This window comes from Penicillium verhagenii, assembly GCF_028828195.1.
Source record: "Penicillium verhagenii strain IBT 33310 chromosome Unknown utg000004l_segment0_segment0, whole genome shotgun sequence".
In the NCBI taxonomy this organism is placed as follows: Eukaryota; Fungi; Ascomycota; class Eurotiomycetes; order Eurotiales; family Aspergillaceae; genus Penicillium; species Penicillium verhagenii.
Window position 1 is genome coordinate 191,398 of NW_026643168.1, and position 26,885 is coordinate 218,282.

The 26,885-nt window shown below is 47.2% G+C and overlaps 10 protein-coding genes across 10 annotated transcripts; 3 read left to right on the forward strand and 7 right to left on the reverse strand.

Annotated features, from left to right (window-relative positions):
- Nucleotides 1–448: 448 nt before the first annotated feature.
- N7466_003009 (C2H2-type zinc finger protein) lies at nucleotides 449–3,107 on the forward strand (the record flags this gene model as incomplete). The annotated part of the gene is made up of 5 exons (XM_057162406.1): nucleotides 449–1,405; nucleotides 1,460–1,804; nucleotides 1,861–1,911; nucleotides 1,969–2,090; nucleotides 2,159–3,107. The coding sequence occupies 5 exons, from the start codon at nucleotides 449–451 to the stop codon at nucleotides 3,105–3,107; spliced, it is 2,424 nt and encodes an 807-aa protein (XP_057023521.1).
- Nucleotides 3,108–3,447: 340 nt separating this feature from the next.
- On the reverse strand, nucleotides 3,448–5,696 carry N7466_003010 (putative monooxygenase; the record flags this gene model as incomplete). Its single annotated transcript, XM_057162407.1, has 6 exons — nucleotides 3,448–4,286; nucleotides 4,388–4,530; nucleotides 4,597–4,914; nucleotides 4,970–5,256; nucleotides 5,332–5,411; nucleotides 5,471–5,696. 6 exons carry the CDS (start codon nucleotides 5,694–5,696, stop codon nucleotides 3,448–3,450), a joined length of 1,893 nt encoding a protein of 630 aa, XP_057023522.1.
- Nucleotides 5,697–6,159: 463 nt separating this feature from the next.
- N7466_003011 (VOC family protein) lies at nucleotides 6,160–7,460 on the forward strand (the record flags this gene model as incomplete). The annotated part of the gene is made up of 5 exons (XM_057162408.1): nucleotides 6,160–6,162; nucleotides 6,231–6,414; nucleotides 6,486–6,633; nucleotides 6,694–6,925; nucleotides 6,981–7,460. The coding sequence occupies 5 exons, from the start codon at nucleotides 6,160–6,162 to the stop codon at nucleotides 7,458–7,460; spliced, it is 1,047 nt and encodes a 348-aa protein (XP_057023523.1).
- A 653-nt stretch (nucleotides 7,461–8,113) lies between these two features.
- N7466_003012 (fumarylacetoacetate hydrolase family protein) lies at nucleotides 8,114–9,116 on the reverse strand (the record flags this gene model as incomplete). Its single annotated transcript, XM_057162409.1, has 3 exons — nucleotides 8,114–8,418; nucleotides 8,477–8,846; nucleotides 8,928–9,116. 3 exons carry the CDS (start codon nucleotides 9,114–9,116, stop codon nucleotides 8,114–8,116), a joined length of 864 nt encoding a protein of 287 aa, XP_057023524.1.
- A 566-nt stretch (nucleotides 9,117–9,682) lies between these two features.
- Nucleotides 9,683–11,527, reverse strand: N7466_003013 (MFS transporter; the record flags this gene model as incomplete). Its single annotated transcript, XM_057162410.1, has 3 exons — nucleotides 9,683–9,935; nucleotides 9,986–10,392; nucleotides 10,454–11,527. The coding sequence occupies 3 exons, from the start codon at nucleotides 11,525–11,527 to the stop codon at nucleotides 9,683–9,685; spliced, it is 1,734 nt and encodes a 577-aa protein (XP_057023525.1).
- Nucleotides 11,528–12,114: 587 nt separating this feature from the next.
- On the forward strand, nucleotides 12,115–13,142 carry N7466_003014 (carbon-nitrogen hydrolase family protein; the record flags this gene model as incomplete). Its single annotated transcript, XM_057162411.1, has 2 exons — nucleotides 12,115–12,159; nucleotides 12,246–13,142. 2 exons carry the CDS (start codon nucleotides 12,115–12,117, stop codon nucleotides 13,140–13,142), a joined length of 942 nt encoding a protein of 313 aa, XP_057023526.1.
- Nucleotides 13,143–13,480: 338 nt separating this feature from the next.
- On the reverse strand, nucleotides 13,481–15,618 carry N7466_003015 (uncharacterized protein; the record flags this gene model as incomplete). Its single annotated transcript, XM_057162412.1, has 3 exons — nucleotides 13,481–13,888; nucleotides 13,969–14,376; nucleotides 14,488–15,618. 3 exons carry the CDS (start codon nucleotides 15,616–15,618, stop codon nucleotides 13,481–13,483), a joined length of 1,947 nt encoding a protein of 648 aa, XP_057023527.1.
- A 513-nt stretch (nucleotides 15,619–16,131) lies between these two features.
- Nucleotides 16,132–16,773, reverse strand: N7466_003016 (putative DNA repair protein Dds20/Mei5; the record flags this gene model as incomplete). The annotated part of the gene is made up of 1 exon (XM_057162413.1): nucleotides 16,132–16,773. The coding sequence occupies one exon, from the start codon at nucleotides 16,771–16,773 to the stop codon at nucleotides 16,132–16,134; it is 642 nt and encodes a 213-aa protein (XP_057023528.1).
- A 140-nt stretch (nucleotides 16,774–16,913) lies between these two features.
- Nucleotides 16,914–19,678, reverse strand: N7466_003017 (ubiquitin ligase complex subunit HRD3; the record flags this gene model as incomplete). Its single annotated transcript, XM_057162414.1, has 4 exons — nucleotides 16,914–17,329; nucleotides 17,404–19,335; nucleotides 19,398–19,538; nucleotides 19,642–19,678. 4 exons carry the CDS (start codon nucleotides 19,676–19,678, stop codon nucleotides 16,914–16,916), a joined length of 2,526 nt encoding a protein of 841 aa, XP_057023529.1.
- Nucleotides 19,679–20,562: 884 nt separating this feature from the next.
- Nucleotides 20,563–26,125, reverse strand: N7466_003018 (DNA-directed RNA polymerase II subunit RPB1; the record flags this gene model as incomplete). Its single annotated transcript, XM_057162415.1, has 5 exons — nucleotides 20,563–20,578; nucleotides 20,666–25,500; nucleotides 25,570–25,640; nucleotides 25,748–25,904; nucleotides 25,997–26,125. The coding sequence occupies 5 exons, from the start codon at nucleotides 26,123–26,125 to the stop codon at nucleotides 20,563–20,565; spliced, it is 5,208 nt and encodes a 1,735-aa protein (XP_057023530.1).
- Nucleotides 26,126–26,885: the final 760 nt, after the last annotated feature.

Genomic DNA, 26,885 nt, shown 5'->3' on the forward strand with positions numbered 1-26,885 from the left:
CTATTGAGACAGAGTCTGAATTCCCCAAGTAGCGGATTAGTTTGAATACATATAGGTACCCCGGATATCAAATGGGTACCCCGACTTACCCCAGAGTCCCCCCAGAGTCCCCAGACTTCCAAACCCTGAAGATCTAATGGTCCCACCGACATGTTCCAGCAAATCACCGAAAGGAAATCCAGAGCATTTGATTGACGATGTTGATGATTTGACGGGGTTTGGCCCCACGAAATTGCGGGACCTTGTTAATATTTGCGGGACTTGGCGGATACGAGGTTTGGGGAACTCGGAGACTCGGAGAGTCAAAAATCAAACGCCACCGATAGGCAAGAACTTTTTCTAGGGAAGTGTGTCTTTGTCGTGGGACTATCCGAAACAAAAATAGTAATACGCAGCAGGATTTCACCTGCAGCACGGGAAATCCTCAAGTTCCCCGCCACATTGAATCATGACTGAAGGCCGAAGACGACGCCAGCGAATATGTTCTTGGTGTTCCAAGAGTTTTACAAAGGATGAACACCTGGCACGGCATATTAGGACTCACACCAGGGAGAAGCCATTTGTCTGTGCAATCTGTAGGAAAGCATTCAGTCGTCAGTATGTTATCGTTGCAGATACCCATATGAGAAGTTTTGTTACTGATCAATTCTCCAGTGATTCTCTCCTGCGGCATTCAAGATGTCACCAGCCATCGGGTCTCCTTCACACTGGAACCATGTGTCAATCACTCAATGATAATGAGCGAGTCCATGTGTCTACTAACTCAAACGAAAACCATTCAATGGACGTGCATGAGCCCCCCACACCCCCACACCAACTACCTTCTATTGGGCCAAATTACCCCGGGGTTGTTTCTGATTCGCGATCGGCATCATATTCGTTCTCGACCTCAACACACAATCCACCTTCACTCAGTTTGAATGCCGAGGGTCTGGCTCAGACACATCCACAGGGAGGAATTGTTGGATTCCCAACACCGGGCTCCCAGTCTAATCAAACAGGGCCAGATCCATCATTGGACATTTCCAGCCGAGATGGATCGTGGGATTTTGGCAACTTGAATACCGAGATACCAGCATGGTTTGCAGATGATAATTTTGATCTCACTGCTCTCAATTCAGAGATACTGATGTCGACTGCTCAGTGGCTTCCTCCAGGAACCACTAGTCAGTGGAATCATGAGCCCCTACGCAGCGCTTCTCAACCCTTGGAAGAGATTCTCTCATGTAGTGAAGATCTAGTCCAAAAGAGTTGGTTCACCTTCATGGGCACATTGCGAACAGGACATGTCACACCAGAAACGGGTATAGAGCCGATCCAATTGGATGAAGCCTACCGTGAGAGCTTAGCCGTGAAGCTCCAACCCCATGTGCCATTTCTCCCGCTTCCATCGACAGACTTCTTGGTATGTGGAAGTTTACTCTTGATCAACTTTATTCACAGCTAAAAAAGATTTTAGAACCTTTGTGTTCAAATGTATTTCACCAAGTTCCACCGCGTTTTCCCTATTGTCCATGCTCCAACCTTCCGGCCCTCTTCTAAGAGCTCCCTTCTCTTGCTATCCATTTGCTCTATAGGAAGTCTGTTTGTGGGATCCTCACATGCCGCATCTCAAGGGCTCAAAATCTTTGAAACCCTCAACAAGGCAATATTATCATCAGTCGGTCACACTTGTCAATCTTTGTTGATTATTCAGAGGATTAACCTTTTGCAGTGGGAACGGCACTTCTCGAGGCAAGGGCCCGAGACCATTGCGATGATTCAGGCAGCCCTCATAGGACAGACATTTGGACTACTATCGGGGGTGAGAAATTTTGTGAAAAAGCATTCTTTTTATGAACAGAAAGCTGACAGGTGCAGAGACAGAAAGATCTGCTGATTGCAGAGACGTTTCATGGAACATTGGTTGTGGTAGGTTTTATAGATATTTCACCATTGAAACATACTAATTCAATCTATCCTATTCAGTGGGCTAGGAGAGCAACTGCATTGAAATTAAAAAAAGCATCAGACTGTATAAGCTTAAGTGAGTTATTCGACAGTCCAGAGAAAACCTGGAAGAAGTGGATTCAGGCAGAAGAAAAGAATCGGTAAGTAAAATAGCCAGTAGAATAACTAGTAGGGTCCAACTGCTGAAACCCAACTTCACGGTTACTAGACTACTTGCGGGAATTCAGGTTCATGATGTCGAGATCTCGGAATTGTTTCTCACAGATCCATACCTGCGACATTCGCCAGGAAAGCTACCACCGCTATCCGAGGACAACATTTGGGATGCAAAAACAGTGGAAGATTGGAGCCAACAAATCATGAGTGATTTCCCCGTCTCCAACACTCGTACCCATCAAAGTCTTCAGCAGCCCTTAGGAAGATCATCCGCACATGCCAATCTATCTGCTCCAATTCCAATGAAACATGGGTTTCATACATATCTAGAGCTCGAAGGCCTTGCCGCATCAGCCATCGAAACCAAAGATATGCATGATCAAATGCAACGGGCTTCCTTCGAGAATGTCCTAATAGATTTTCACAAATTGCATATCGGCCTTGACAGAGAACAAACGCCAGATTCGTACTGTCTCTCTGTGCTATGGCATTCAATCTTCTTCTCTTTATATGCCAACATAAATCGACTGGAACTTGTGATTGGCAAAGATGGCTTTGCCGAGGCGCAATGCCACGTGGAATACGTCCGTTCATGGGCCACATCCCCAGATGGACAGTGTTGCGCTCTTCACGCCGCGCTTATACTTCGTGAATTAGAGAAAGGGAATATCGGAACAGAGCCCCCAATGCACATCCCCCGAATCATATTCCGGGCAGCGTTAATCTGGTTTTGCTATACTCGTTTTGGAGAAGGAATTGAAGAGTCACGGCAAACCTTTCAATTTCCTGCATTTCAGAAGATAGGCATCAATTGTCAAAAACTTTTATTCGAGGCCAATGGCTTCAAAGTCCAGCGACCGTTAGCTTCCGAGTCAAGCACACTCTCTGGCTTAGTGGATATATTGTCCAGGGCTGGTCATTGGGGGATTTCGCAGTTGATGTCGTCGATTTTGAATTTTCTACTTCCCGATGTTAAAGATGACGAGAGATATGTACGATGATGATCGTGGGAAGCAATTTCCCGTTACTAGCATGGATGTCCTATGATCATGAATGACCTACCTTGGAACCCTGGAAAATTCCCGTGCAAGTTGAAAATAAGTTCACATGCATAAGTCTTGTTTGAAAGTCAAAGAAAATGGAGATGAATCAATATAATTTTGAAACCTTGGAACATTGAGGAGAGAAAAGACAAGGAGGCAAATAATCAATCAATATACATCAATACTACTAGTATGCTACATATCAAGAATTGGGCTTGCAAGGTTGTCAACCTTGCGCGTCCAGGCTTTGAGAAAAAAAGATCAATTTCAACAAACATTTCAACCCCTGGGTGACAGTTTATCCACGCATATATGCGACAGCTTGGTAAACAATTGTATCGAGCTGGGTAATTTCGTCACAGGCGGCGTAGATAAACCGATCAGGTCGAACCAGAACATATTTGTTCGCTTTGAGCGCCCGTCTCAGGCAGAGCGAATCGTAATACTCTGGCTCAGGTCTCCCCAAACACAATGAAGATTCGGCAAATTCTCTGGCAGTAGCCAGGCGATAAATTGAAGAAGCCCCATTGGCAGTTGTAGCCTTTGTGTCGATTCCAACAGTCTCAATGATATAAGTCACCTCAGAGGCATTGATTTCCTCCTTTGAGAACCCCTGGATGGAAGAAATCGCTTTGGAAGCCATGGCAAGTTCGTCTGTACTCTGCAAATAAACAAGTAATTGCAACATACCTTTCTTTCCTTTTCCAAAGATAATATCATCCGAAAAGAATACTTCACTCGATGCGCAAACCGGCGTTAGGTAGATCTGCGGGAGGCAAATACCCCCATTATGGTCAGGGTTGAAAGGTAACCCAGGTGAGTATTGATACTGAACCAGACCCTCTTTTCTGCGACCAAGTCTGAGGTCACGTCTCCAACTGGGAACAAAGTGCATGAAAAAGAGAGACCAATCGCGAATGAATATTTTGATAGGATTACTCTCCGTCACGAACTCGCCATTGCCGATCGTCGAGGCAAGAGAACGTTCGAGTTCTTGTTTCCTCTCAATGTACCACCCCGACAGGACATCCTCGTGATTGCTCGGCTTGTTCGTGTTTTTTTGTCGACAGAGAAGGACAAGACGCCAGGCTAAGGAGACGGCATCACGGAAACCTGATGCGATTCCCTGACCCCCAACTATAATATATTGTGAGTTTTTGTCTACTAAAAAAGACTTTGAGAATGGAGACAGAACATTGTGTGAAGAAACACTGGGAAAAGCAAAGAGAGAAACTGACACGGTGGAAAGACATGTGCTGCATCGCCACACAGAACAACACGACCGTGTGACCATTTATTGCAACTCCGTGCGGAAAAGCGGAAGGGTCTTGATCGAAGAACGTGGATACATTCTTCAGGGAACTGCACGTCCTGTGTTAATCTGTAAGCTGTTAGTATCTGTGCTCTCTGTCCTCTCCTCTTTCTGGTAATAGGGTTTGTAGCTTACCCATATCGACTGCCACTGTGAGTGATATATGGAAAAACGACTTTCTGGATGTTCTCTTTTTTGGACATTTGGTCTCCATCTTCTCCAGCACGAACCACAAACTCAAAGCGCCAAAGCCTGTCGGACGGCAATCCAAACCGACCACATACAGCCGGTCTGTCTGGATTGCAGATAAAACGGAAGTTTTCTGGGAAGAAGAGGTCGTAGACCTGTTGAGGGGTGTACCCCAGTTTCCATAGCGGGAACTCAGGGTGAGTTTTTTCTGTTGGTAGCGAAATTTCCCAATTTAATGCTACCCAAGTCTCATCATAAAAAGATCTTTGAATTGGTCAATATCCACACACTAGGGATCTTAAAATGTTGCATGACTTACTGATGTGCTTGTTCCATGTGAACACCCAAAGGTTCGAGGAAGTTCTTCCTGGTAAAGCCAGTCTTCCCATCGGCACCAACTAGGAAGCGAGACTTCAGATTGCGTGTGTTTCCTTCTGCATCGAGGTAGCGGGAATATACATATTCTCCTTCCTCGCGGATATCTACAATGGTGGAGCTAGTCTTGAGCTGACAGAAGCCTGATGAAGTCATTGCAAACCTAATATGTTTCTCAAGGATTGGTTGTTTGTGGCAGATGAACCCTATGTGGCCAGTGCCGCCTTCAGTCTGTATTAAAAGAAAAACATAAGAATGTGAGCAGTGAAAAGAAAAAAAATGAAAGAAGCTCAATGATATACGAACCGTTCCGTAATCCATCTCCAGAAAGGCTTTCTTGTCAAGGACTTTGTCCGTTCCCCCAAGAAACTTGAATTTACGCATGCCTGATATCTCATTTAGTAATAGGACACAGTACGCAATTCTTCATGGGCAAAATTCTCACATGTCCCAATTTCCGAATAAATCTTATCATATATGCCAATTCCCTGCAACATCCGAATCCCATCCTCATCTAACGCGATACCTCGAGGATCTGTGGTGATTTCAGGCTCTTTTTCAATCACCACGTGTGAGAGCGACATTTGGCCAAGATAGGCAGACAGCATGGCCCCAGTTGGGCCACAGCCAACAATAACGACATCGGTAGTCTCGTACTTGATGTCAGTCATGACACCGTTGGGGAGATTTGAATCTTATGATTGAACAAAGAGAGTTGAAAAATAGCACCAACATAAATTCTGACGGGTGGGTGTCGCATTAAAAGAGTTGATCTAGGGCACTTGGTCCCCCTGTATTAGTCATGGTTTCAGTTTCCTTATGTCGGTGGGAATTTCCGTCTGTCTCCTCATGCCGAATCATGCAACCTTTAATCCGTATCTCCGCATCATCCGCCTCTCCATGGTCTTCCGAAGACTGGGGTAGGTCCCGCTGTGGTGAAGTTGGGGGGGTTGTGGGGAAGAAATATGGGGCTGAGTGAGCGGGACCTTCAATTTTGGTGGGGACGAATGCTTAACACTGCTGCGGGCCTCAGAGTGTAACTCATATCGACGCGTAGGAAAATATAAGGGAATAACATAAATCAATCTGGATTTGACTCTTAACACTGGCTAAATCACAGCAGAACGAACCAACATGGTATGTTTAGCTATACTTGTTTTCTCTTTCTTTTCTTGTCAACTGCATCGTTGACTCTTTTGATTCAGACAATCCAAGCAAACCAAGGCGCCTCTATCGAGGATATCATCGCAATCGGACCCGAGTCGGAAAGTGTACAGAAATGGCGTCAGAGATGCGGCATAGAATCCAGTCTGCAGATTCGCCTAGTCAAATTGGCACACATGCGTTACCAGCACCCCGATCTGAACGAAATCACCATTTTCCTTGAAGGTAAAGCTATTTATGTTTTAGTTCTGCAAGCCAAGTTGATTCATTTCCACTTACATGCTCGATTTCTGTAGATTTTGGTATGACCATTGCAAAGAGAACCGATGATGAAATCTGGTACCGAGGATATGGAGTAGACCCTTACGTCTACTATGCGAAGAAGGGACCTAAGAAGTTCCTCGGTGGGGCCTTTCTGGTAGAATCATACCAGGATCTGGAGAAGTAGGTTACGTGATTAAGATAGTTGAGTGAGAAAAGTCCGCCGCTGATCATTCTCTCTAGGGCCACACAGCTACCAACGGCGGGCGAGATTGAAGAGTTGACGAATGCCCCTGGTGGAGGTCACATGGTGACCTTGACTGATCCTGAAGGATTTGCAATGAATCTGTTCTATGGACAAGCATCTGCCGTTCCCGGTATATATCCTGAAAAGCTCGAAATCAACTTTGAGACCGACAAACCAAGAGTCCGCAGATTTCAGCGATTCAAACCTGGTCCTGCAGCCGTTCATAAGGTGAGCTGATATTCCATCTCTGGATTTGAGAGTTGAAAATAACTGATTATTCCAGCTCGGTCACTACGGCGTCTGTACCACTCAATTTGAAGCCTTGGTTAAATTCTACACCAAAAACTTCAACATCGTTCCAACCGACTTCCTCTATATCGAGGTGGATGGGAAGAAAAAGAATGTCGCCCTATTTGCCCACATCGATCGAGGTAACGAGAATGTTGACCACCATTCATTCTTCATGAGTTCAAATCCTACAACCCATGTGCACCATTGTTCATTTGAGGTTCACGACTTTGACACCCAGAAGCTGGGCCATCAGTGGCTTGCAAAGAAAGATTATAAATCTGTTTGGGGCGTGGGTCGCCATATTCTGGGTAGCCAGATTTTTGACTATTGGTGGGACACTACAGGAAACATGATTGAGCATTACGCCGATGGAGACTTGGTGAATGATCAGACACCGATAGGCTATGGTCCTGCGGGTGATGAGTCTTTGGCTGTTTGGGGGCCCGAGGTGCCATCTTGGTTCTTGAAGTGATCAACTGTGTATTTAGAAGGCTTTTGTCGATACTCATCAGACCTAACAAGAGTTATTGATTCGAATCCGTGGATGTCACTTTCATATTCACACATTCATAAATTTGCATTTTCCTCTTTTATTTTCTGAATTTGAGATTTCGTTCCCAATATTTGCATCTTTTTTTGCTTGCCTAGGTGCTCCTAAAATTGTGGCTACAAACCATTAGACATCAAAGGCTCCTAGCCTACGCGATAGACCATTTGTACGTGACATCTGGAGGTATCAATTTAAATTTACTAATGTTCCACCATTTGAGGGTTCATCCATGTATTCGACCTGTGCACCTACTTAGTGACCCTTGGAAGGCTTTGAAGAAGGTTGGAAAGGGTTGAAGATTTCGTTCCAAGGTGTTATCACAAGTAAAGAATTCTCAACTCATCACGAGGTCCCGACATCGGAGATCAAGTCCAGAAAAGGCCCAGCGAGATCTACATGTATACATTGGGTATATTCCTATGAATGCCCTCGGGGCTCAATTTATGGAGCGATGGGTTTGAAAGTAGGAGGAACAGCCCCGGCGAGAGACCAACAAGTTTGATGAGAAGGTTTCTTTATTCATGTCAACCTGTATAAACTATGCAAAGACTCGAATAAAGAGTACTGTCTAAAGTCTAACAAGTATCATAGCGAACTTTGTTAATGAGAGTGCCAATCTGATCAATTTTCACGGAGATCTCATCGCCATCATTCAGGACCACTCTTGGCTCGCGGAAATATCCAATTCCAGCCGGAGTTCCGGTCAAGAACAGGGTGCCGGCTTCAAGTGTGGTTCCACTAGAGAGATATGAGATTTGCTTCTTGATGTTGAAGATCATGTCCTTGGTATGCCCGTCCTGGACAATGGTGCCATTGTGGATGGCCTGAATTGACAAGGCCTGAGGGTCTTTGATCGCTGATGGGGCTACGAGAACGGGTCCTGTTGATGCGATCCATGTCAGTAACTGGAACCATGAAAGGAGCCATGCAGTGCTTACCAATGGGACAGCTTCCATCCAGACCTTTGGAGAAAGACCATTGTGGAGTTGTCATCTGCAGAACGCGGGCGGACACATCATTGGATGCAGTATAGCCCAACACGTAATCCAAGGCTTCCTCTTCCGGAATGTCTCTGCCAGTCTTGCCAATGATCAAACACAGCTCGGCTTCGTAGTCACTGCTGCCATCCTGGGCACACTTTGGGATATTGATGGCGGCAGGGTAGGGGCCTGCGAGGGCAGTACGGGGTTTGGTGAAGAGAATCGGTGCTTTGGGGATGGGAAGATTGGCTTCTTGTGCGTGGTCCATGTAGTTAAGACCCAGGCACCGGATGTAGCTACATTGCTCAGCCGTCACGGGCGCAAGGAGCTGAAATTGTTCCGTTGTCAGCCAGAAGATCAATGGTTGGACTTCCATTCAACATAACATCAATGGATATCCAGCACATACTTGTTTCACATGCAAGATCTCCTCCGTAACCCGACCATCAAAGATAGTACCTTGGATGAGCTTAACGGCAATCTTCACGCCATCCACACTATCGCGTCCAACATCACGGGTCGTATTGACCAATTGGCCGAGATGAATCTGGTTGTCCTCGACAGCAACGAAACGAACGAGATGAGTCCAGGCAGGCATTTTGAATAATATGAAAGGCTGATTGAATAAGATCGTCAAGGAAGGGGAAAATCGAAGGGGATCGGAGCTTCAAATAGCCCCGATACTTGTGGACACCCGATTGCGGACATGAATCGGAACTCTTGGGGTATGGGAGGAGAGGGGCGTGGCATCGGGAGTCGGGAGTTGTGTGGGGCGTGGCCGCGTGGGGATTGCGGGATTGCGGGACTGTGACATGTTCAAATGTTAGTTTGGAGATGCGGGACGTTATTGGTATTCCTCAAGGCGGACCTCATGAATCAATACTGGGGAACCTTCAAGGAGGGTCAAAGAGAGAAGGGACAAGGAAAATTCAATGTTTCCAAACATCAAGGGTGAGGAAGAAGCAGGAGTCAATGAAAGGCACTGGCATTACTCCGCACGTGCGTACAGTAGATCTCACATGCATTATTACCATAAATCCGACATGCGAACCAGGCTTCCGTAGGTCCCACTTGTAAGTTGTAAACATCAATTTCTGATTCAGATATTTCTAGCGTTTTACTTCAAATTTTGTCTACTTGCATCCATGTATTTTTGATCCAGGTTTAAACACTTGTCTCTTTCTCGATCGGCGCCTGCGGTGGCTGAGCGGTTGGTGCAAACTTGGACTTCTTCCTCAAGGTTGGTCCAAACTTCATGAATGCCAAAGGTATAGGAACCATGATAAGTGCAAGACATCCAAGAAGCGTGCCAGCCCATTGTACACCCAGGTTCTTGAACATCTGCTTCGCAAACAGCGGGAATGTGGCTCCAACGGCGGATCGCATGATAGTGTTAGCAGCGAATACCGAGGCAGCACTGGTAAACACATTAGATCAAAACATGGAATGATAGCCAGGGGAACATACAAAGTGAGGTAAGAATCAATCAGATAGTTGAAGCACTGGAGGAAGATCACAAAGATACCAAACCCAGTAACGACTCCACTGGCCGTCGGGGCCATCCAATGAATGGATTTCGTCCACCCTGTCCAGCCAAACCAGAACAACCCGACGGTAAAGCAGATTCCGCCAAGAATAGAGGGGGGAAGTCTCCATTCAGGAATCGGAACGTCATTATTGTCTTCCAATTTCTTGGCGTACGCCCTCTGGTCATAAAGAATGTATGTGCCGGCCAGGAACTCGCCGATGATCAAGCCTATAAATGGAAGACTGCCAACTCCAAGGCTCATGCCATGGATCTCCTGGAAGACCACTGGGTATGCACCGAGTAGTGCATACATCAAACCGTATACAAAACTCATCCACAATGAGATCTGCAAAGAAAAAAAACGTCAGTCCAGTCGATTTGGAAGAAACAGACGAAGGGACTCTTACAAGAAACACGATTGGCTCAGTAAACAACATGCGGAACGGCCGACTGAAGTTATTCGTAATGAGCTCTCCCCAATCCAATTCAACCTGTTCCTGTCTAGCTCGAATGCCCCAGTTATGAGTCTGTCTGCGCAAAGTGATAGCCTTCTCCACAAGCACAGCAGGCGCATACGTCTCCTTCAAGAAAACGAGGCAAAGGCCCACTGCAAAGAATCCCATGAAACTCGAAATGTACATAGTCCATCTCCAACCAAGATAAGACGAAGTAATAAATCCTCCAACAAAGGGCGAAGCGAACGGACCCACAAACACAGCCATTGCAAATATAGCAATACCCACGCCACGAGTCTTGTTATTCCAAATGTCCGCGTAAACAGCAGGCACAATAGCAATGGGACTCGCAGAAAAAAACCCAGCAAAGAAACGCGTCAGCATAAGGGTCTGCACATCCTTACTTGTGGCCGTTGCTATTGTGAAAATCGAGTACCCAAACATTCCCACGATGATGGGCCATTTTCTTCCGATCAGCTCCGAGGCTGGAGCCCATACTGTTGGACCGCTGGCGAAGCCTAGGACGTAAAGGGTGACGCCTAGAATGGCGACTTCGGTACTGATGTGGAAGTTTTTGGAGACCGCGGTCGCAGCCGAGGAGTAAATAGCACTGGCAAACGATGAGGTAAAGGTTGTATAGGCCAAGATGACAGAGATGGTGATTTTCCTTCCAAGTGACCAGTTTTGCGGGTGCAATGAATCGTTTGAGTCGGTGAACTCAACGACGAATTGTTCTGGGTCGGGAAGCTTAGGTGGGTAGTCTTTTCCTGCACCCATTGGTATCCACTTCTCGCGTGGTGTGATGCCCACGCCGGAGCCTACCGTTGATCGGTGCTGAAGTCGGTACGTGTTAATTCGTTCGAGTTCGACATTGTTGAGATTGGTGGGTCGGCGACTAAGTGTGTCTGGAAGAATAGGCTGGAGCTGTGATGATCGGCGATCCGTACCCGTTGGAACTGTAGCCAAGTTATTGCTACCCTCAGAAGCAGAGCTGTCGAGGGGACTTGGGGAGGTTGAATGCTCCATAATGTTGAGTAATCTACCTGAGGCGTGATGGGAAGGTTATGTCCCATCAGGAAGACGTTTAGTTTTGTTTATAATGTTTTTGCTTGAATGCTTATGATTTTCCCTTTGGGTTTTTCCCTACAGCGTCATGAATCATTACTCACTTTATGTAGCCGCTTGTTCCGAGGAAGCGCGGAACCAAGGAGCGTGTTTCCTCTTAAGGGAACTTGACTTTAAATACTAACAAGTGGTATCGGAGAGTCTTTCTGTTTGAGGATAATTTGAGAATTTAATAGATTTAATATTAAGCGCTTTGATAAATACTACGAATGTTTCATCAGGCAAAGTGTTGCCTTTGTCACATTCAATGTTACTATTATGTACTAGTAGACTTTTATACAACTAGTAGATCCTATTAAGGGACTTTTGTCACTGGCACATGTTGCTGGAAATAAATCCGGGCTCTAGAAATTCACCAATAACAAATCATCAAATCATACTAGTAGGCTCTCTCCGCTATGACCTATTTCACCCCTCCATTTCACGACTTCGAGTTGATTTCTACTAGTATCCATTTTATCCCGGTATTGTGACTTATATCTATCACTATGCCGCCATTTTACAAGATTGCCGTTATACAACTCTATGTCAAAGTAAGATCATATCCTTGCTCTCAAAGATTCGAAACACACGAAACCGCCATATCATCATCGCATGGATCTCATCAACATGTTTTTAGCCCCTCAAGCCCGAGGACAACTTTGTCCGCGCCGTGAACTTCATTCGTGAGGCTGCGGCGCAAGGCTGTCAGTTGGCTGTCCTGCCTGAATTCCATTTGACAAATTGGATTCCGACCGACCCACGTTTTGCTTCCATATGTGAGGGCTGGGAGGTCTATCTGCATCGATATCAGACTGTTGCTAGAGAATGTAACATCTGCATCGTTCCTGGGTCTATCGTTCGACCTATTTCACCATCTTCAGCCGATACCACGGTGTTCAACAAGTTCGACCAGAAGCCCCCGACACCCGTGTTAGAAAACGCAACTTTTTTCATTTCCAACACGGGGGAGATCCTAGGTTCTTATGTAAAAAAGAATCTATGGGGTCCAACCGAACGAGCCTATCTTCGATCTTCTGGCAATAGCCCCCATTGTGTCATACAAACCCCCCTAGGTCCCGTAGGTCTGCTTGTCTGCTGGGACTTAGCTTTCCCTGAGGCATGGCGGGAGCTGACGTCTAACGGTGCCAAAATCATCATCATACCCACTATGTGGACACCAAATGGTGCTTCGGAGGCTGGCCGTCGTCAAAATCCTTCCGCCCCGTCCCTCTTCTTGGATAGTATTCTGACAGCACGCGCCTTCGAAAATACTTGTGCGGTGGTGTTTGCCAATGCTGGCGGACCGCCTGGAAGAAACTATTGCGGCCTATCCCAAATCACCATTCCGTATGCTGGTCCCCTGGTCCGTCTCGGGACTTCAACCGAAGGAATGGCAGTAGCCACCCTGGATATGGGAGTCCTGGAGGAGGCCGAAGAGAATTACGGAATCCGGGCAGATATGGCTGACACTGCTTGGTCGTATAAGCATACACAAAGGGCTGCAGCAAAATATCTTGTTGAAGGAAAGTTGTAGATAATGTGATTGTTGATTGTCCATATATGAATCATGATCAAATTATAGAACATGGCCATTCCTACACCCAGCCTCGAGCTGTGCTTCCAACCAATTTATGAAGAGTCATCTTCATCATAATAATTATGGTACATAAGTTTCGAGTTTAATTTCCAGTTGTCTACGGTAATCTTAACCGTATATAAGTTATTGATGGCTATGTTTCATTTCATTTGAATTAACCAACCACATGTGCAGGACTAGTACTATAGCTACATATCTCGTTATCTTGTCATAAATATTTTATGTACATTATTGACATCCAGAATTCAACCCAGAATTTTGCAAGGAAAAATACCTCACGATACTCCCGTCATAAAGTCGTCTGAAATAGTTTCATAACGTACTGCTCCTCCGTACATCATATCTTCGATCATACCTAAGATGGCCTTGTGTAAATAGCTTTCCTTTAAGCTCTCGAGATGAGCCTCAGTCTCCTCCAGAGTCAAGATTTCCACACGTGGGGCAACCGGGGCAACCGTATCAGAGCTCCATATTATCCTCTGCTGCAAGAATTCAAATACCTTTAAATATGGCAAAGCATCACTCCATTGATCGGTAAAGCAAGTTAAGCTTTTTGTGCAAGCCTCAATTGCCTCGGGGGAATTGTAAGTTCGGCTTTGTTGTAGGTACGAACTGTCCGCTATCGGTCTCGTCGCCCAAATCAGATATAGAAGCATGATACCAGCCCTAAATTGGTACACGAGCTACATATTTGAAGATTAGAAAGATTGAACCCGGCAACGGAAAACAAGAAAAGACATTTGGAAGAACTTGAGATACTCACAGCAGACCAGGTAAAGCACAACACGTGTCCTTCTTCCTGTAAATATCGGTACTTGATACACACTTCCACGACGGCGGCAAAGATCTCTTCTGTTCCTTCATGATCCAAGAAGTTATGCTTGTCCTCCAACAAAATTAAGATGCTGTAGTCATACAGCTTTGCCATCCAACTTGGATGATAGTAGCCACATGAAACATTTGCTGTTCCATATCGAGGAATATCTTGCCTCCATATATCAAGTGCAGACTTGAGGGAATGGCTGAGAGCATCTTTTTGGTCGGAGAATTGCCACCGGGATCTTTCAAGTGATCTTCTAATATTTGCTTGGATTTTTCGCAATCGGAACAGATGACTTAGTGCAGGGTTTGTATTGACAGGGGGTTGAATTATATCTCCCAGGGTACGCATCTAATAAGATCAAGTGTCAGTGGGTCGGTTTTTGGAAATCGATAAGGGAGGGGTGGGTGAAACATGTAAAAGAATTAGATACCAAAATGATTAGAGAAAACAAACACTCACATCATCTTCGACCGCCTTGTATGCATCAGATACTGGTCTATCCCATCCGGATGCAATTATCACATTTAACATGTAGCAAGCAATGAACATGTTCTCTGTCAAAACCTCCCCCGAAGTGGCAGTAACCTCTCCATCGGGACTGGCTCGTGCGTATTTACGAATCTCCGTCATTGCTGCCGTACAGAATGGTACAATTGAAGCCACACTGGTAGCAATCTCATTCGATGATGACGAATGCAACGCGTAAACGACCAGAAGGAGTGAGGCTTGGACTTGTAAGACCATTGATGGATGACCCACAACATGTGGATAATAATTCATCGCAGATGCGTAAAGTTCCTTGGATCGTACAGAATGTGCCGGGTCTCGACGCATGATGCTACACAGTGATGCACCAATAGCATAGACCATGCGCAGGAAAAAGGTCCGCCATTCTTCTCGCCCATCCGTATGATCATCCTTTTGCCATATCTTCCAGGTGTTCTCGTTGAGAAAGGGCCATTCACGGTGGGATATTGAAAAATAGATGTTCGTATAAAGCTCGGTTAGCCACGGAGAATCGTCACCGATCAGTGGGTACACAGGGCTATTATCGAGGCGTAGGAAATTCAGGGTTTCTTCATTCAAGGAGAATGTGTCTGTAAATGAAAGCTGTGAAATAGAAGGAGGCCTGGATATCCGGTCCTGATACTGTGTTGGAGCAAATAATACAAGCGTACTGTCATCCGACATCAAGTCCGGTTTCCAATCCAGTGATTTCTCTTGATCGTTCCATGGCGTGCATAGGTTGACAGGTATATCATCATCCACTGTAACCGAGTCTGTCTGGACACCTACGTCCCGCATTTCGACTTTTGTATCCTTTCCACGAGATCGACTCTCCAGTTCAGCCACTGTCCTCTCCAACTCTTTCAAGTAGGTTAGTGGGACTGTAATATTGTCCCCGGATCGACGAGATCGGGCCGGTAAACACTCTGCGCCTTTACGGCGACATTCGCCACAGGTAGGTTTTGCATGGTCGCATTTCCGTTTCAAACGAAAACAACGAGCGCAAGCGGTGTCTCTTTGTTTCAATGGACGCGACATGCGGGAGTTGGAGAAGGAGAGTGGGGGGGAAGAAGCGGAGAACATTAAAAAGGTCTGATATGTATTGATAAGAAGGTTTCCCGGCTCCACTTGGATTGCATCTCCAGTTACTTATGATAGGCTCGCATCAATAAATTGCAAATTTGGTTTATCTTTCTTTTTAGTCAGGGATGATAAGTTGATTGGAATAGTCTCGTATGAAATGTTGTTGATATCAATGGTGAAGATTCTAATCAAAATAAAAATAAAAGCTATATAATAATCGTAGAGGGGGTATCACAAGGAACTTTGGTGAGCACTCAGAAAGAGTACTAGTAGTTCGTAATTATGCAGAATTTTGGTGAAATGTCAGGCTGTTGTAGAGGGGGAATGGGAGGAAATAGAAATGGTTCTTGGTGTTCGGGTGTTTTCATGCCTATAAGTCCCGAGTCCATTTTCCCGTCATGCAATCATATCCGATCGTTTTGGGCTCGATGTGAAGTGTCTTGAGCATGAATCTCATTGTAAACTCCTGCTGGTGTCTAGTCAGCTCATGTCCATAGATCAACAGTGATTATTTCAACCAAAGCTAACCTCGTCGCGTGTCTCTTCATCTTCTGCACTCGGCTCACTCCTCTGGTCTGGCTCATGTTGAACCTGTGAATCATCCTCATCCCATCGAACGGCATCACGTTTGCTGCGCTCCATCCAAGCTGCCATTCCGCCCATTCGAACCACGCGTTCTTGAGAATTAGCAAATACTTCCTCCGCTGCGTCCTGACCGGCACGACGCCATTTGATTATCAATGCTTCCAGCTCGGTATCTTTATCAGAAGCTTCAATTCGAAGTGCTTGCCGTATCGTGTCGTGGTCAGCCTTGAGGGTGATAATCCGGGATTGAAGCGAGAGTTGCTGCCTTTGTAAGTCTAAAAGCGCTGGGTCGGCTGGAGATCGTATGGGTGTAGTCAGACCAGACCCCGGTATGTTTTTACGGCGAGCCACCGATGATAACCTCGGCGTAGGTGTAGCTTGGTCCAACAGTTGACTGGAGTTGTCTGGGGAGGCTGGTTGAGTTTCATGCTGAGTGGCTGGGTGTGACGTCAAAGGTGTCAAATTGGATGATTCCGTGGGAGGTCTGCGAAGTGGTGATTTGAATGGCTTTGAAAGTGTGGCAGTCGCGTCAAGGCGACGACGCTTACGGGGATTGTGATCATCTGTCATAGTTTGAAAGCTTGAAAAAGTTGTGGATAATTTACGAGAGCAAAAAAAAAATTAACGAAAGAGAAAGAAAAACAAAGAGAGATAAAGTTGCTTATCGATAAGAAGTTGAATTATCGCTAGTAAATGCGGAGTATACACAATCAATGGCCCACACCACCAACTACCCACTGCCTAAATTCAGGGTCTTCAGGCCGCGGGAATAGACCTCGGTCATTTCCTGCATTGCCATTGACATTTGCATTCACATTGCCATTGCCATTCGCTTGGTTCGCAGCATTCTGGTTCTGCCTATTCCGTTGTTGCTGCTGTCGAATATAAACTAGGACAAGCAAAGTTGCCGCTAACCCAACGATGAGGAGACCCTCAAGTATGCTTTCATCAATGTCAAACTCAAGGTCATCATAATAACCGTCATCATGGTCGGATTCTAAACCACGAGTTCCCATGAAGTCTTCATCTTCGGCGTGAGCCTCGTAGAGCTCTTGATAATAGGCAGCTTCATCGTTTTCAATGAACGCGGAGAGCCATTCTTTAAAGGTGCGACGGGGTTTGGCTTCTAATAATGAGGTTAGTGGAAATCACAAATAAAAAAGTAGGGAAAGGGGAAGGCTTGTGCTCTCTCTCTCTCACCTTCATCATCGCGAATGGGATTGATGTCTCCGTTGGTAATGCGGTTCCAATAACCGCGAGCTCGCAGCTTCAGCAGACTAAGTTTTACAGGCAGGTAGGCTTCCTTGTTGGTCTCCAAGGCCAGATCATAGTACCGCTTGGCCATGTGGAAATCTTGCGCCACGGCCACTCCGTTTTCATGCATCCATCCCAGATTCCAATACGCCTGTGCACTGTGGTGAGCATCTGCCGCATTGTGATAGCAAGTAGATGCTTTTTCGGCATCCGAGATAGCACCAGTGCCAGCAAGGTAGTAATCTCCCATTTTGATTAAAGAATCGATATTTGCTTGCTTGGCAGATCGGGTCCAGTAGATTAATGCGAGTGCAGTATTTCGTAGTAAAGAGGACGGAGTTTGGCGAATCCAAGGTAGGATGGTATCCAGAGGAAGCAAGGACCGATGTTCATCAAGGAGATAAGCCACATTAGCTTGAGCATTCTCATATCCCTGCTCGGCGGCCATCATTGTTGAAACCAAAGCAGTCTCCTTGTCACCAGACTCGTAGGCCGCGTTGGATTCTGCAATAGCAGAGTGCATGATTTCTGCCTTTTCAGCAACCATCTTGTAGTATGCAGAAGCCACGCCGCAGTGTCTCTGTCTTCCAATGCCAAAGTTGGCCATCTCGGCGAGGTAGTAATAGGCCTCCATCCAGCCATGTCGGGCTGCGATGTCAAAGTAGCGTGCCGCAGTATTCACGTCGCCTTGGTCTAGAAACAACGCACCCAGTTGCGTTTCGGCAGCCGGGTAGTCCTGCTCCGCTGCCGCTTTGAAGTATTCAGAAGCCTTCCAGGCATCTTGGGGGACACCATAACCGTGAAGATACATCAATCCCAGTTGATACTCGCAGAGATCATCGCCATTCACCAAGCCTCGTTTAAACCAGGCCAGTGCATGGGTAAAATCTTGCTTGACACCTTCTCCACGAAGGTACATCAGACCAATATGCCCTGCCGCTTTAGCGGCCACCTTGTCGAGTCCAGCCGGAGGGTTCTGCACAATAGACCAATCCTTTTTCCAGTATTTTGCGGTGATGACTCTGAAATATCTCATGGCTTTGGTGAAATTGCGAGGCAGGCCACGAGCACCCTCGTAATACATCTTTCCAAGGGAGAAGGTCGCCGACAGTTGGCCCTTACGGGACATGAGATCTAAGAACTCGATAACATCATCCACACTAGACTCTTGAGTGGCTTTGTTGTGGTCCTTGGCGTTGAGGCCGGAACTTGACACACTAGCTCCCTCTCCATATACGCCTCCCTCCTCATCTGCCCAACGATAAGACTCTCTGATCATGGCGTGGCCGCCCGGTGGACCGGACTTCTTGTAGGCCATCGCCTTATCAGCGACTCGCTTGTAATAAGCAACAGCGTGCTCGCAATCTTTGGGGGTTCCAATGCCGGTGTGGTATCGATACGCCAGCGTCATCTCCGACCGTGTATTTCCTCCCTCCGCGGCGAACTCATGGTACATCAACGCCTTTGCTTGATCGCGCTCAACGGCATTACCAATCCCTGTCGCATACATGAATCCAAGCATGGACTGGGCCGTGCTGTTGCCTTCGAGCCATGCCAAGTCACTGTACCACAGGAAAGCTTCGCTGAAGTTGCGCGGATGAGTGAAGTTGCCATAAAAATTCATCTCCGCAAGAAGAAAGATGGCATCTGGGTCCTCATCCTCATCGGCTGCTCCTTTCAGTTCCTCCACAGCTCGTGCAACGGTCGGGTTTATCTTCCGATCGGCCTTTCCAGTGACAGATGGACCATTCATAAACAGTATCCGAAAGGCTTCGCGGCCGTAGTGTAAGGTGTAGCCGAGTAAACCATTAGGCTTATCGGTCTGAGAAACAGCGGGTTCGATCTTTCGAAGAGTATCCCAGGCATCCTGAACTCTTGCTGTGAGAAGAAATGAGGTTTACATTAGCATATGGGGTGAGCTTCATCTACAACCACCTCACGCGACAATAATCCGGGGTGCTGCTCACGGCTGATGGCTCGAGGCTCTGTCTCTGCGGACGCAAATAGAAATTCCGGGTGTTCGGAATCACTGGTAATGGTGCTCGATGAAACATCCGCTAAAGGCGCTTGAGTTGACCCTGCTGCGCATGCGTGTAATAGCACTATTAGGCCGATAGAAAGAGAGAGGTCAGCAATGTAAAAAGGGAACCTTTTAGGAGGAGAAAAAAAAGAGAGGGAACTTACGCAGGGTCGGCAGTAAACCAGGAAAAGGCGACCTCATTATTGCAAGGAAATGTAGAATATGAAGAAGAGTCGCATTGCGACTCTTTAAATTGGGGGGAGGGGAGAGAGCGGTGATGTAGTTCCAACGGGCCACTTGGCTTTGACGGAGCTTGGTTTGACCGATTGCGAATCAGCGCTTATCTGCAACCAACTGTACAATTTAGTACCTTCAAGTTAGTAAAGTGCCATCTGCTACTAGTATGTGTATACCCTGCTAGATTCTACTACTCATCACATTATAACGAATTTAAATGAATTTGAAAAACAACCTTAGAACTCATTAAATTCTTTTTTTATTCAACTCCCCGGGGTCTGTGTACAGCAGGGGCAAGAAAAATTTCAAATCAGATACACAAGTCCGAGTGCGCTCTTCATGCAAGTAAGAGAAATAGAGAGAGAAAAAAGCATTCATCTGACCCTGAGCAAACCAGACGAAAGCCTTGAGAACCCAGCTAAGTAGAGTACCCTTGATAGGGATGCTCAAAGCAAGCAGTCTGAGCATTTCCTCCAGAAGCCATCCAGGGTCACTCCGTCAGAGAACTGAAGTGGAGCAGAAGTCATTCACAATTTCGACGAAAACGCACTGAAGCTTGGAACTAGATCATCTTGAGAAGGGGGTAAAAGGGGGAAGAGGGGGAAAAAATGTAAAAAATAAAATGATGTAAAAGCCAAACGGCTTCGAACGTTGCTAAGAAAACAGATACAGGTTAAAAGGGGGTAAAAAAAAGCCACTGAAGATCGTGAAAAATTGGAAAAACAAAATGACTATCTTTCCCCATGATGTCATATGCGAGATGTTTCTTTTTGTGATTTATTTGAATTGTTTGTTGATACAATGGCACACCACGAGGCCTGGTTGGGCGAACCGTGTCTGTCCAAACTTCACTGGCGCGGAGACCTGATGTTGTGACATGTTAGCCAAGAACAAGAAAATTTCCTTGAATTTGAGGGGAGGTGGGTGGGTAAGGGGGTTGAAATAACGTACGTAGGGCTGTAAGCTGGGGAAGTAGGGCTATAGCCGGGAGAAGTAGGCGACGTCGGCGATCCACCAAAGTTAGGAGACGTAGGTGAATATGACTGAGGACTCGTGGGAGACCAGCCAGGAGATGTGGGAGTGTACTTGGGAGATGTAGGAGATGTGGGTGATAGGTGCCGACCACCACCAAGCGCAGGGCTGGTAGGGCTGTAGCTAGGAGAGGTCGGGCTAAAGGCTGGCGAGGCCGGACTGAAACTCGGAGACGTAGGGCTATAATTTGGAGACGTGGGTGAAAATCCAGGCGAAGTTGGCGAGTATGAAGGCGACGTAGGAGAGGCCTGGCCATAAGCCGGTGACGTCGGAGAGTAAGCAGGAGAAGTCGGGGCGAAAGACGGACTCGTGGCGGGTGAGAATCCAGGAGAAGTCATCGACATACTCATGGCAGGCGACGTGGGAGAATAGCTCGATGTCGGGGAGTATCCGGGGGATGTGGGACTGGTATTGAAGGGACTAGTGGGAGAGTAGGCACCGGGGCTGCGTGCACCAGGGCTGAAACCACCAATTCCATAATCGTTGGGCTTGTATTGGCTGAAGCCACCGGGGGTCTCGGCACCAGGTTGACGAATAGGCGAGAAGCTCGCATCTGGATCGCCATCTGCTAAGTAAGGAGAGCTGGCCATGGGTGATCCAGTGTCGTACTGAGTGGCAGCTCCATCGGGGATGATGGCATCCTTGGCACCGACACCGCCCATAAGTCCAAAGCGAGCATTGTTGGATACAACCGTATTCAGAAGGTTCTGATCCAGGTAAACATCAAACTCACCCGTTCCAGCGGGAGCCATCTGTCCAAGAATCAGGTTCTCTGAAACACCGCGGCAGTCATCAAGCTCTCCGAAGGCAGCGGCCTCCAGAAGAATCTCGACAGTCTCTTCGAAGGAACAGCGCATCAGTGCACCGTTATCGGCACGGTTAATACCGTGACGAGTAACGGGGGTCAGATAACCACGGACAGTCATAACATCAACTAAGAGGGCCAAGTGACGATGATTGACATAGGAACCGTCAAAAGCCAACACCTGAGTCAATTCGCGAAGGAGAGCAGTACGAGCGGCCTCGATACCGAAGACTTCGAAAATCTCAATGAACTGGTTAGAGTAGGTACGCGTAGCATCAACACCGGGGATCGCAAGAACAGGTGCAAGAGCGGAGCCACTGGTCTCAAGAACCCACTCCTTGCAGAGGGGATCTGACTTGCTTGTGAACAAAGTACCATCCTCGAGGACTCGAACAATGGTCTTCTCATTGATGAACGCACGTTCTACGCCGGGAACACCACGCAAGGTCAAAGTATCGAGAAGGTGCTGCTCAAGCTTCTTCAAGGTCACATCGTACTCAACATCGTCATCTTCATCATCCTTGTGATCCTGGATTTGACGGATACGAATGACTTGCTCATCAGCGTTGTTATCACTGAAGATAACAGCAATATCCCGAGGGTACGCCTGCTTGATCTTGGAGGCAACTTCTTGCACAGTAAGACCTTTATCGAGAAGCTTAGGCCGACTGAGAATGATACGCAGAAGCCACTTGGACTGGTGAGCAGGATCCTCGCCGACATCCTCAGGGATGATGAAGTATGACTCGACCATGTCTCGATCGTTCTCAATGACAGTAGATTGGATTTCCGGATCATAGTAAATCTCGGTTGCCTCCGTGACAGATCGCAAGCTGGTGTGCTCGACAACGCTTCGCAGCTGCTTAGCTCCTTCCTTGTTCAAAGTCTGGTGAGATTCCTGGTACACCGTCATGGAAGGAGTCTTGATGTTGGTAGCCACGTTCAGAATTTCCTTGAGACGAGGCACACCGAGAGTGACGTTCTTGGATGAAACACCAGCAAAGTGGAAGGTGTTCAATGTCATCTGAGTGGCAGGCTCACCAATAGACTGAGCTGCAAGAACACCGACCATTTCACCAGGGTTAGCTCCGGCACGAGCGAAACGCATCTCAATGGCACCGATAACGTGCTGGAAGGCCAGCTTGTTGAGAGAGTAGTCGGTAACAAGTCGTCGGAAAGCCAGACGACTGCGCAACTGAGCCTTAAAGAGCAATGTCGCATTATCTTGAGCCTCGCGCGAGATGGGATCATCTCCACGGACAATCAACAGTCGATCCAAAAGGGCCTGGACTTGAGGAATAACCTCAGCAGGGTGCAGATCGCTGATAGTCCCCTCGCGGATGCGGAAGGTAGTTCTCGCCATTTCAAGAATTCTCTGGATGTTTATAGGAAGCTGCATCATTTCTTCGTCTTCCTTCGCAACGGTGCGAAGGAAAGCGCGATCCTTGAGGATTGCCTCCCATTCTTCATCAAAGTACTTCTGAACCTCCATATCACCCGCGATTTCGTTAGCTTGCTCCAAAACGTCAGGGCCAAGAGTACGCTCAGGGTCCATGACATCGACGCGGAAGCGATCACGAAGTTTTTCGTCTGAGCATCGGATGATGTCAACCCTTTGGTTTTCAATGTGCGCGCCATCGAGACCATCTTCTCCGTAGATAAATTGGATGATATCACCCAGGGAATTACGGACGGTGCCGTCATACTTGACCATAACCTCTTCCAAGGCCTTGACTAGCTTACGTTGAATGTAACCGGTCTCGGCAGTCTTGACTGCAGTATCAATCAAACCTTCACGACCAGCCATGGCGTGGAAGAAGAACTCAGTTGGTGTCAAACCACGCAGGTAAGAGTTCTCGACGAAACCACGGGATTCGGGAGAGTAATCATCCTTGGTAAAGTGAGGCAAGGTACGGTACTTGAAACCAAAGGGAATACGTTTGCCTTCCACAGATTGTTGTCCCACAACAGCAGTCATCTGGGAAATGTTGATGGTGGAACCCTTGGAACCTGAACGAGCCATCTGAACAGCATTGTTCAAGTCCTTCAAACTCTGCTCAGTAGCAGCACCAGCTTCATCACGGGCGTTGTTAAGAGCACGAGAAACCTTACTCTCGAACGTCTCACGAACGTTCATACCAGGCAAGGCCTCCAGAGTGTTCTCTGTGGCACTGGCAGTAATCTGCTCGACCTCATTCTTGCGCTCGCGGACAGCCTCCTCAATCTTGTCAATGGTACGGCGATCGGGGATCGTATCACCGATACCGATACTGAAACCGTGATGAAGGAGCCAGTAATTGACAATTCTCTGAGCACCGTTGAAGAAGTGCACGGCCTGGTCACATCCGTACTCATTGAAAATGGTATGGATGACACCACCACCACTGGCTCCAACAGTCTTCTTCGAAAGCATGCCGTACAGCAACTGTCCGCCATGGATCAGCAGACCACCATCATTAAGAGGACTAAATTTCTCGGAGAGTGGCGAGCTATCCTTGTCGATACGGAGAAGGTTGAGACCAGAAGGGAAAGCCATACTGATCATCTGCTTTCCGGTCCAGCGAGGACGAGGCTTGAGGATTGCAGGTGGAGGAATAACACCATCCCATTCAGGAACCCAGAGCATGACGTTCATAACTTGATCCTTGGAAAGGAAGATGTCACGACGACAAAGCTTGTAGATACCACAAAGACTGTCCTGGACAATACCCATAAGAGGTCCATTGCGCTGGGGGGACACAATGTTCTTTGGGACGAGGGCCAGCTCAGAAAGCTCAGCGCGTGCCTCCTCGCTTTGGGGAACGTGCAAGTTCATCTCGTCACCATCGAAATCGGCGTTGTAAGGAGATGTGACGGACAAATTCATTCGGAAAGTTGAGAAGGGCATGACACGAACACGGTGACCCATCATAGATTCCTTGTGAAGGGAGGGTTGACGGTTGAACAAGATAACATCACCGTTGTCCAAGTGGCGTTCGACCTTCCAGCCGTAAAGCAGTTGTTGGGCACCAGCACGCTTGGCATGGCGAAGATCGATACGCTCACCATTGTCTCGAACAATATAACGCGCACCGGGGTGAATATTAGGTCCATTGGAAACCAACGCCTGCAACTTCTCAATGTTGTAAGGAGTTACCACCTCCGGGTAGGTTAAAATCTTAGCTGTCGAAATTGGAACACCAACTTCTTCGAGGGACAAGTTCGGATCACCAGTAATGACGGTACGGGCCGAGAAGTCGACACGCTTTCCCATCAAATTCTGACGCAAACGACCTTCCTTACCCTTGAGACGACTGCGCAGGGCCTTGACAGGTCGGTTTCCTTTCTGCATGGCCTTGGGCTGACCAGCAATGTCGTTGTCCATATATGTAGCGATGTGGTATTGCAGTAGGGACTCGAATTCACGAATGACGTGTTCTGGCGCCCCTTCCTGTTCACAGCGCTGGACATTCTGGTTCGCACGTACGATTTCAGCCAGCTTATAAGTCAAATCGTCCTCGCCACGAGAGCCACTGGTAGCTCCCATCATAACACTGGGACGAACAGTGGGAGGTGGGACGGGAAGAACGGTAAGAATCATCCACTCTGGACGTGCGTAGTCATTACTGAGACCCATAATGCGCACCTCTTCGTGGGAGATGTTTCGGAAGATGTTCAAAGCCATGCCTGGAGTGATAACCTTCTTCTCCGGCTGTGCCATCTCGTCCTCCATCATACTCTTGCTAGGTTTCCATGTACCAACAAGGGTAATTCCTTCTTTCCGAACAGTAGGCTGGGCGTTACCGCATCCACCGTGGAGGCTTTTCTTCTGGCCCTCCTTTTGGTATTCTTCATCATCTGGTGATGGATCAGCCTCACAAATTAACACATCCTTTGAAAGGCGCCAGATGGTGTCGAAACGTCGTTTGGGGTCTCGCATGCGAAGAGCTTCTAAGAATTTGGAATCGGACTGGTCTCAGATGTCAGTAAAAACGATGGCCATATTAAGATTTGCCATCCCAAAAAAGGGATGACTAACCTGATTAGCTTTGATTTTTCCACAGTTGTGGCAGACTGTTTCCAAAAGCTTCTTAATTTTTGTCAAGAAACCTGCGAGGGAAAGAGAAAGAGAACTTGTCAGCAAAGAAAGAAAGAAGAGGAAGACGAAAAAACACGTGTTTTTTCGTTTGTAAAGACGAAAGAGTTGCATGACCTACCGATATGAAAGACAGGTGATGCGAGCTCGATGTGACCGAAATGTCCAGGACACTCTTTCGGGCCTTCCTCGCAAGTCTCGCAGTTGTACTGGCGATCAATCGTACCCAGGCGTGGGTCATTAACACCTTTAGTCCGAGGGCGCTGCCGTTGCTCATCCTATTGGGAAATTCAACAGTTAGAACCTTGGTTTTTTAAATCAAAATAAAACTTTTGTAGTCATGTTTTGATGAGAGATGTGGGCCCATTACCATTGTCTCTGGGTATTCGACGTGAACGACACTCATCCGCTTGATATCCTCAGGCGAAAAGAGACCAAACTGAATCTCCTTCACCGTGCGCAAAGGCGCCTTGGAGAATGGGAAAAAGACGTTAGACATGATGGCGATGGCGAAATGTGTTTTAATGAATAACGATTATCGGAATCGATGGAATCGAATGCGGAGGTGAAGGAAACGAGAGAGAGATCTGCGGGTCGTCAACGCGCAAGAAAAGGTTGAAGAGACCGACTGGACGGATGCTCGAACGTGAAATCCACAGTAAATGAGGATTAAATGAAGGTGGGAGATTGGGGGGGGGAAGGGAGTTTGCAGAGAGAAAAAAAAGCTGGCCGGCTGAGGCCTTTGGCAGCCCTTGCCACGAGGGCGCCGGCGACCTAGAGTCCCCGGAGTCACGAAGCCCGAGAAAGGAGGGAAAGGAGAGGGACGGCGCTGGTGGTCGCGTATCTAGAAGTCGCCTGAAGATATATCGCGATGGACAGCGCGATATTCTTGGATGGGGAGGTGATGACGGGCGTGTCGGGGGAGGTTGAAAGGGAGATGGGTGAAGGTTGCCTCACCCGCTGATGGGGCTCGAGTTTTCCCTGGACTCAACTAGCGCGACCGGTGCTTGGTCTTATGGAGAGTGAAAAGGGAAGGCGGTGGGGCAGAACGGAACGGGGCAGAATCATATGGAGGTTTCATGCTCAGGCAACTTCACTTTGTCGCATCCCTCAAGTCACTTTTAATTTTCCTGTACTTTACTTCAATCTTCTTGGATTGAATTCATAGTCCAGGCTTTTTCATTGAGTAAATATCTCTTGGAAATACTGTTGAGTATTACGTTAGATTTGCAATGTTCGTTGTTGAGCTTGTTTTAACC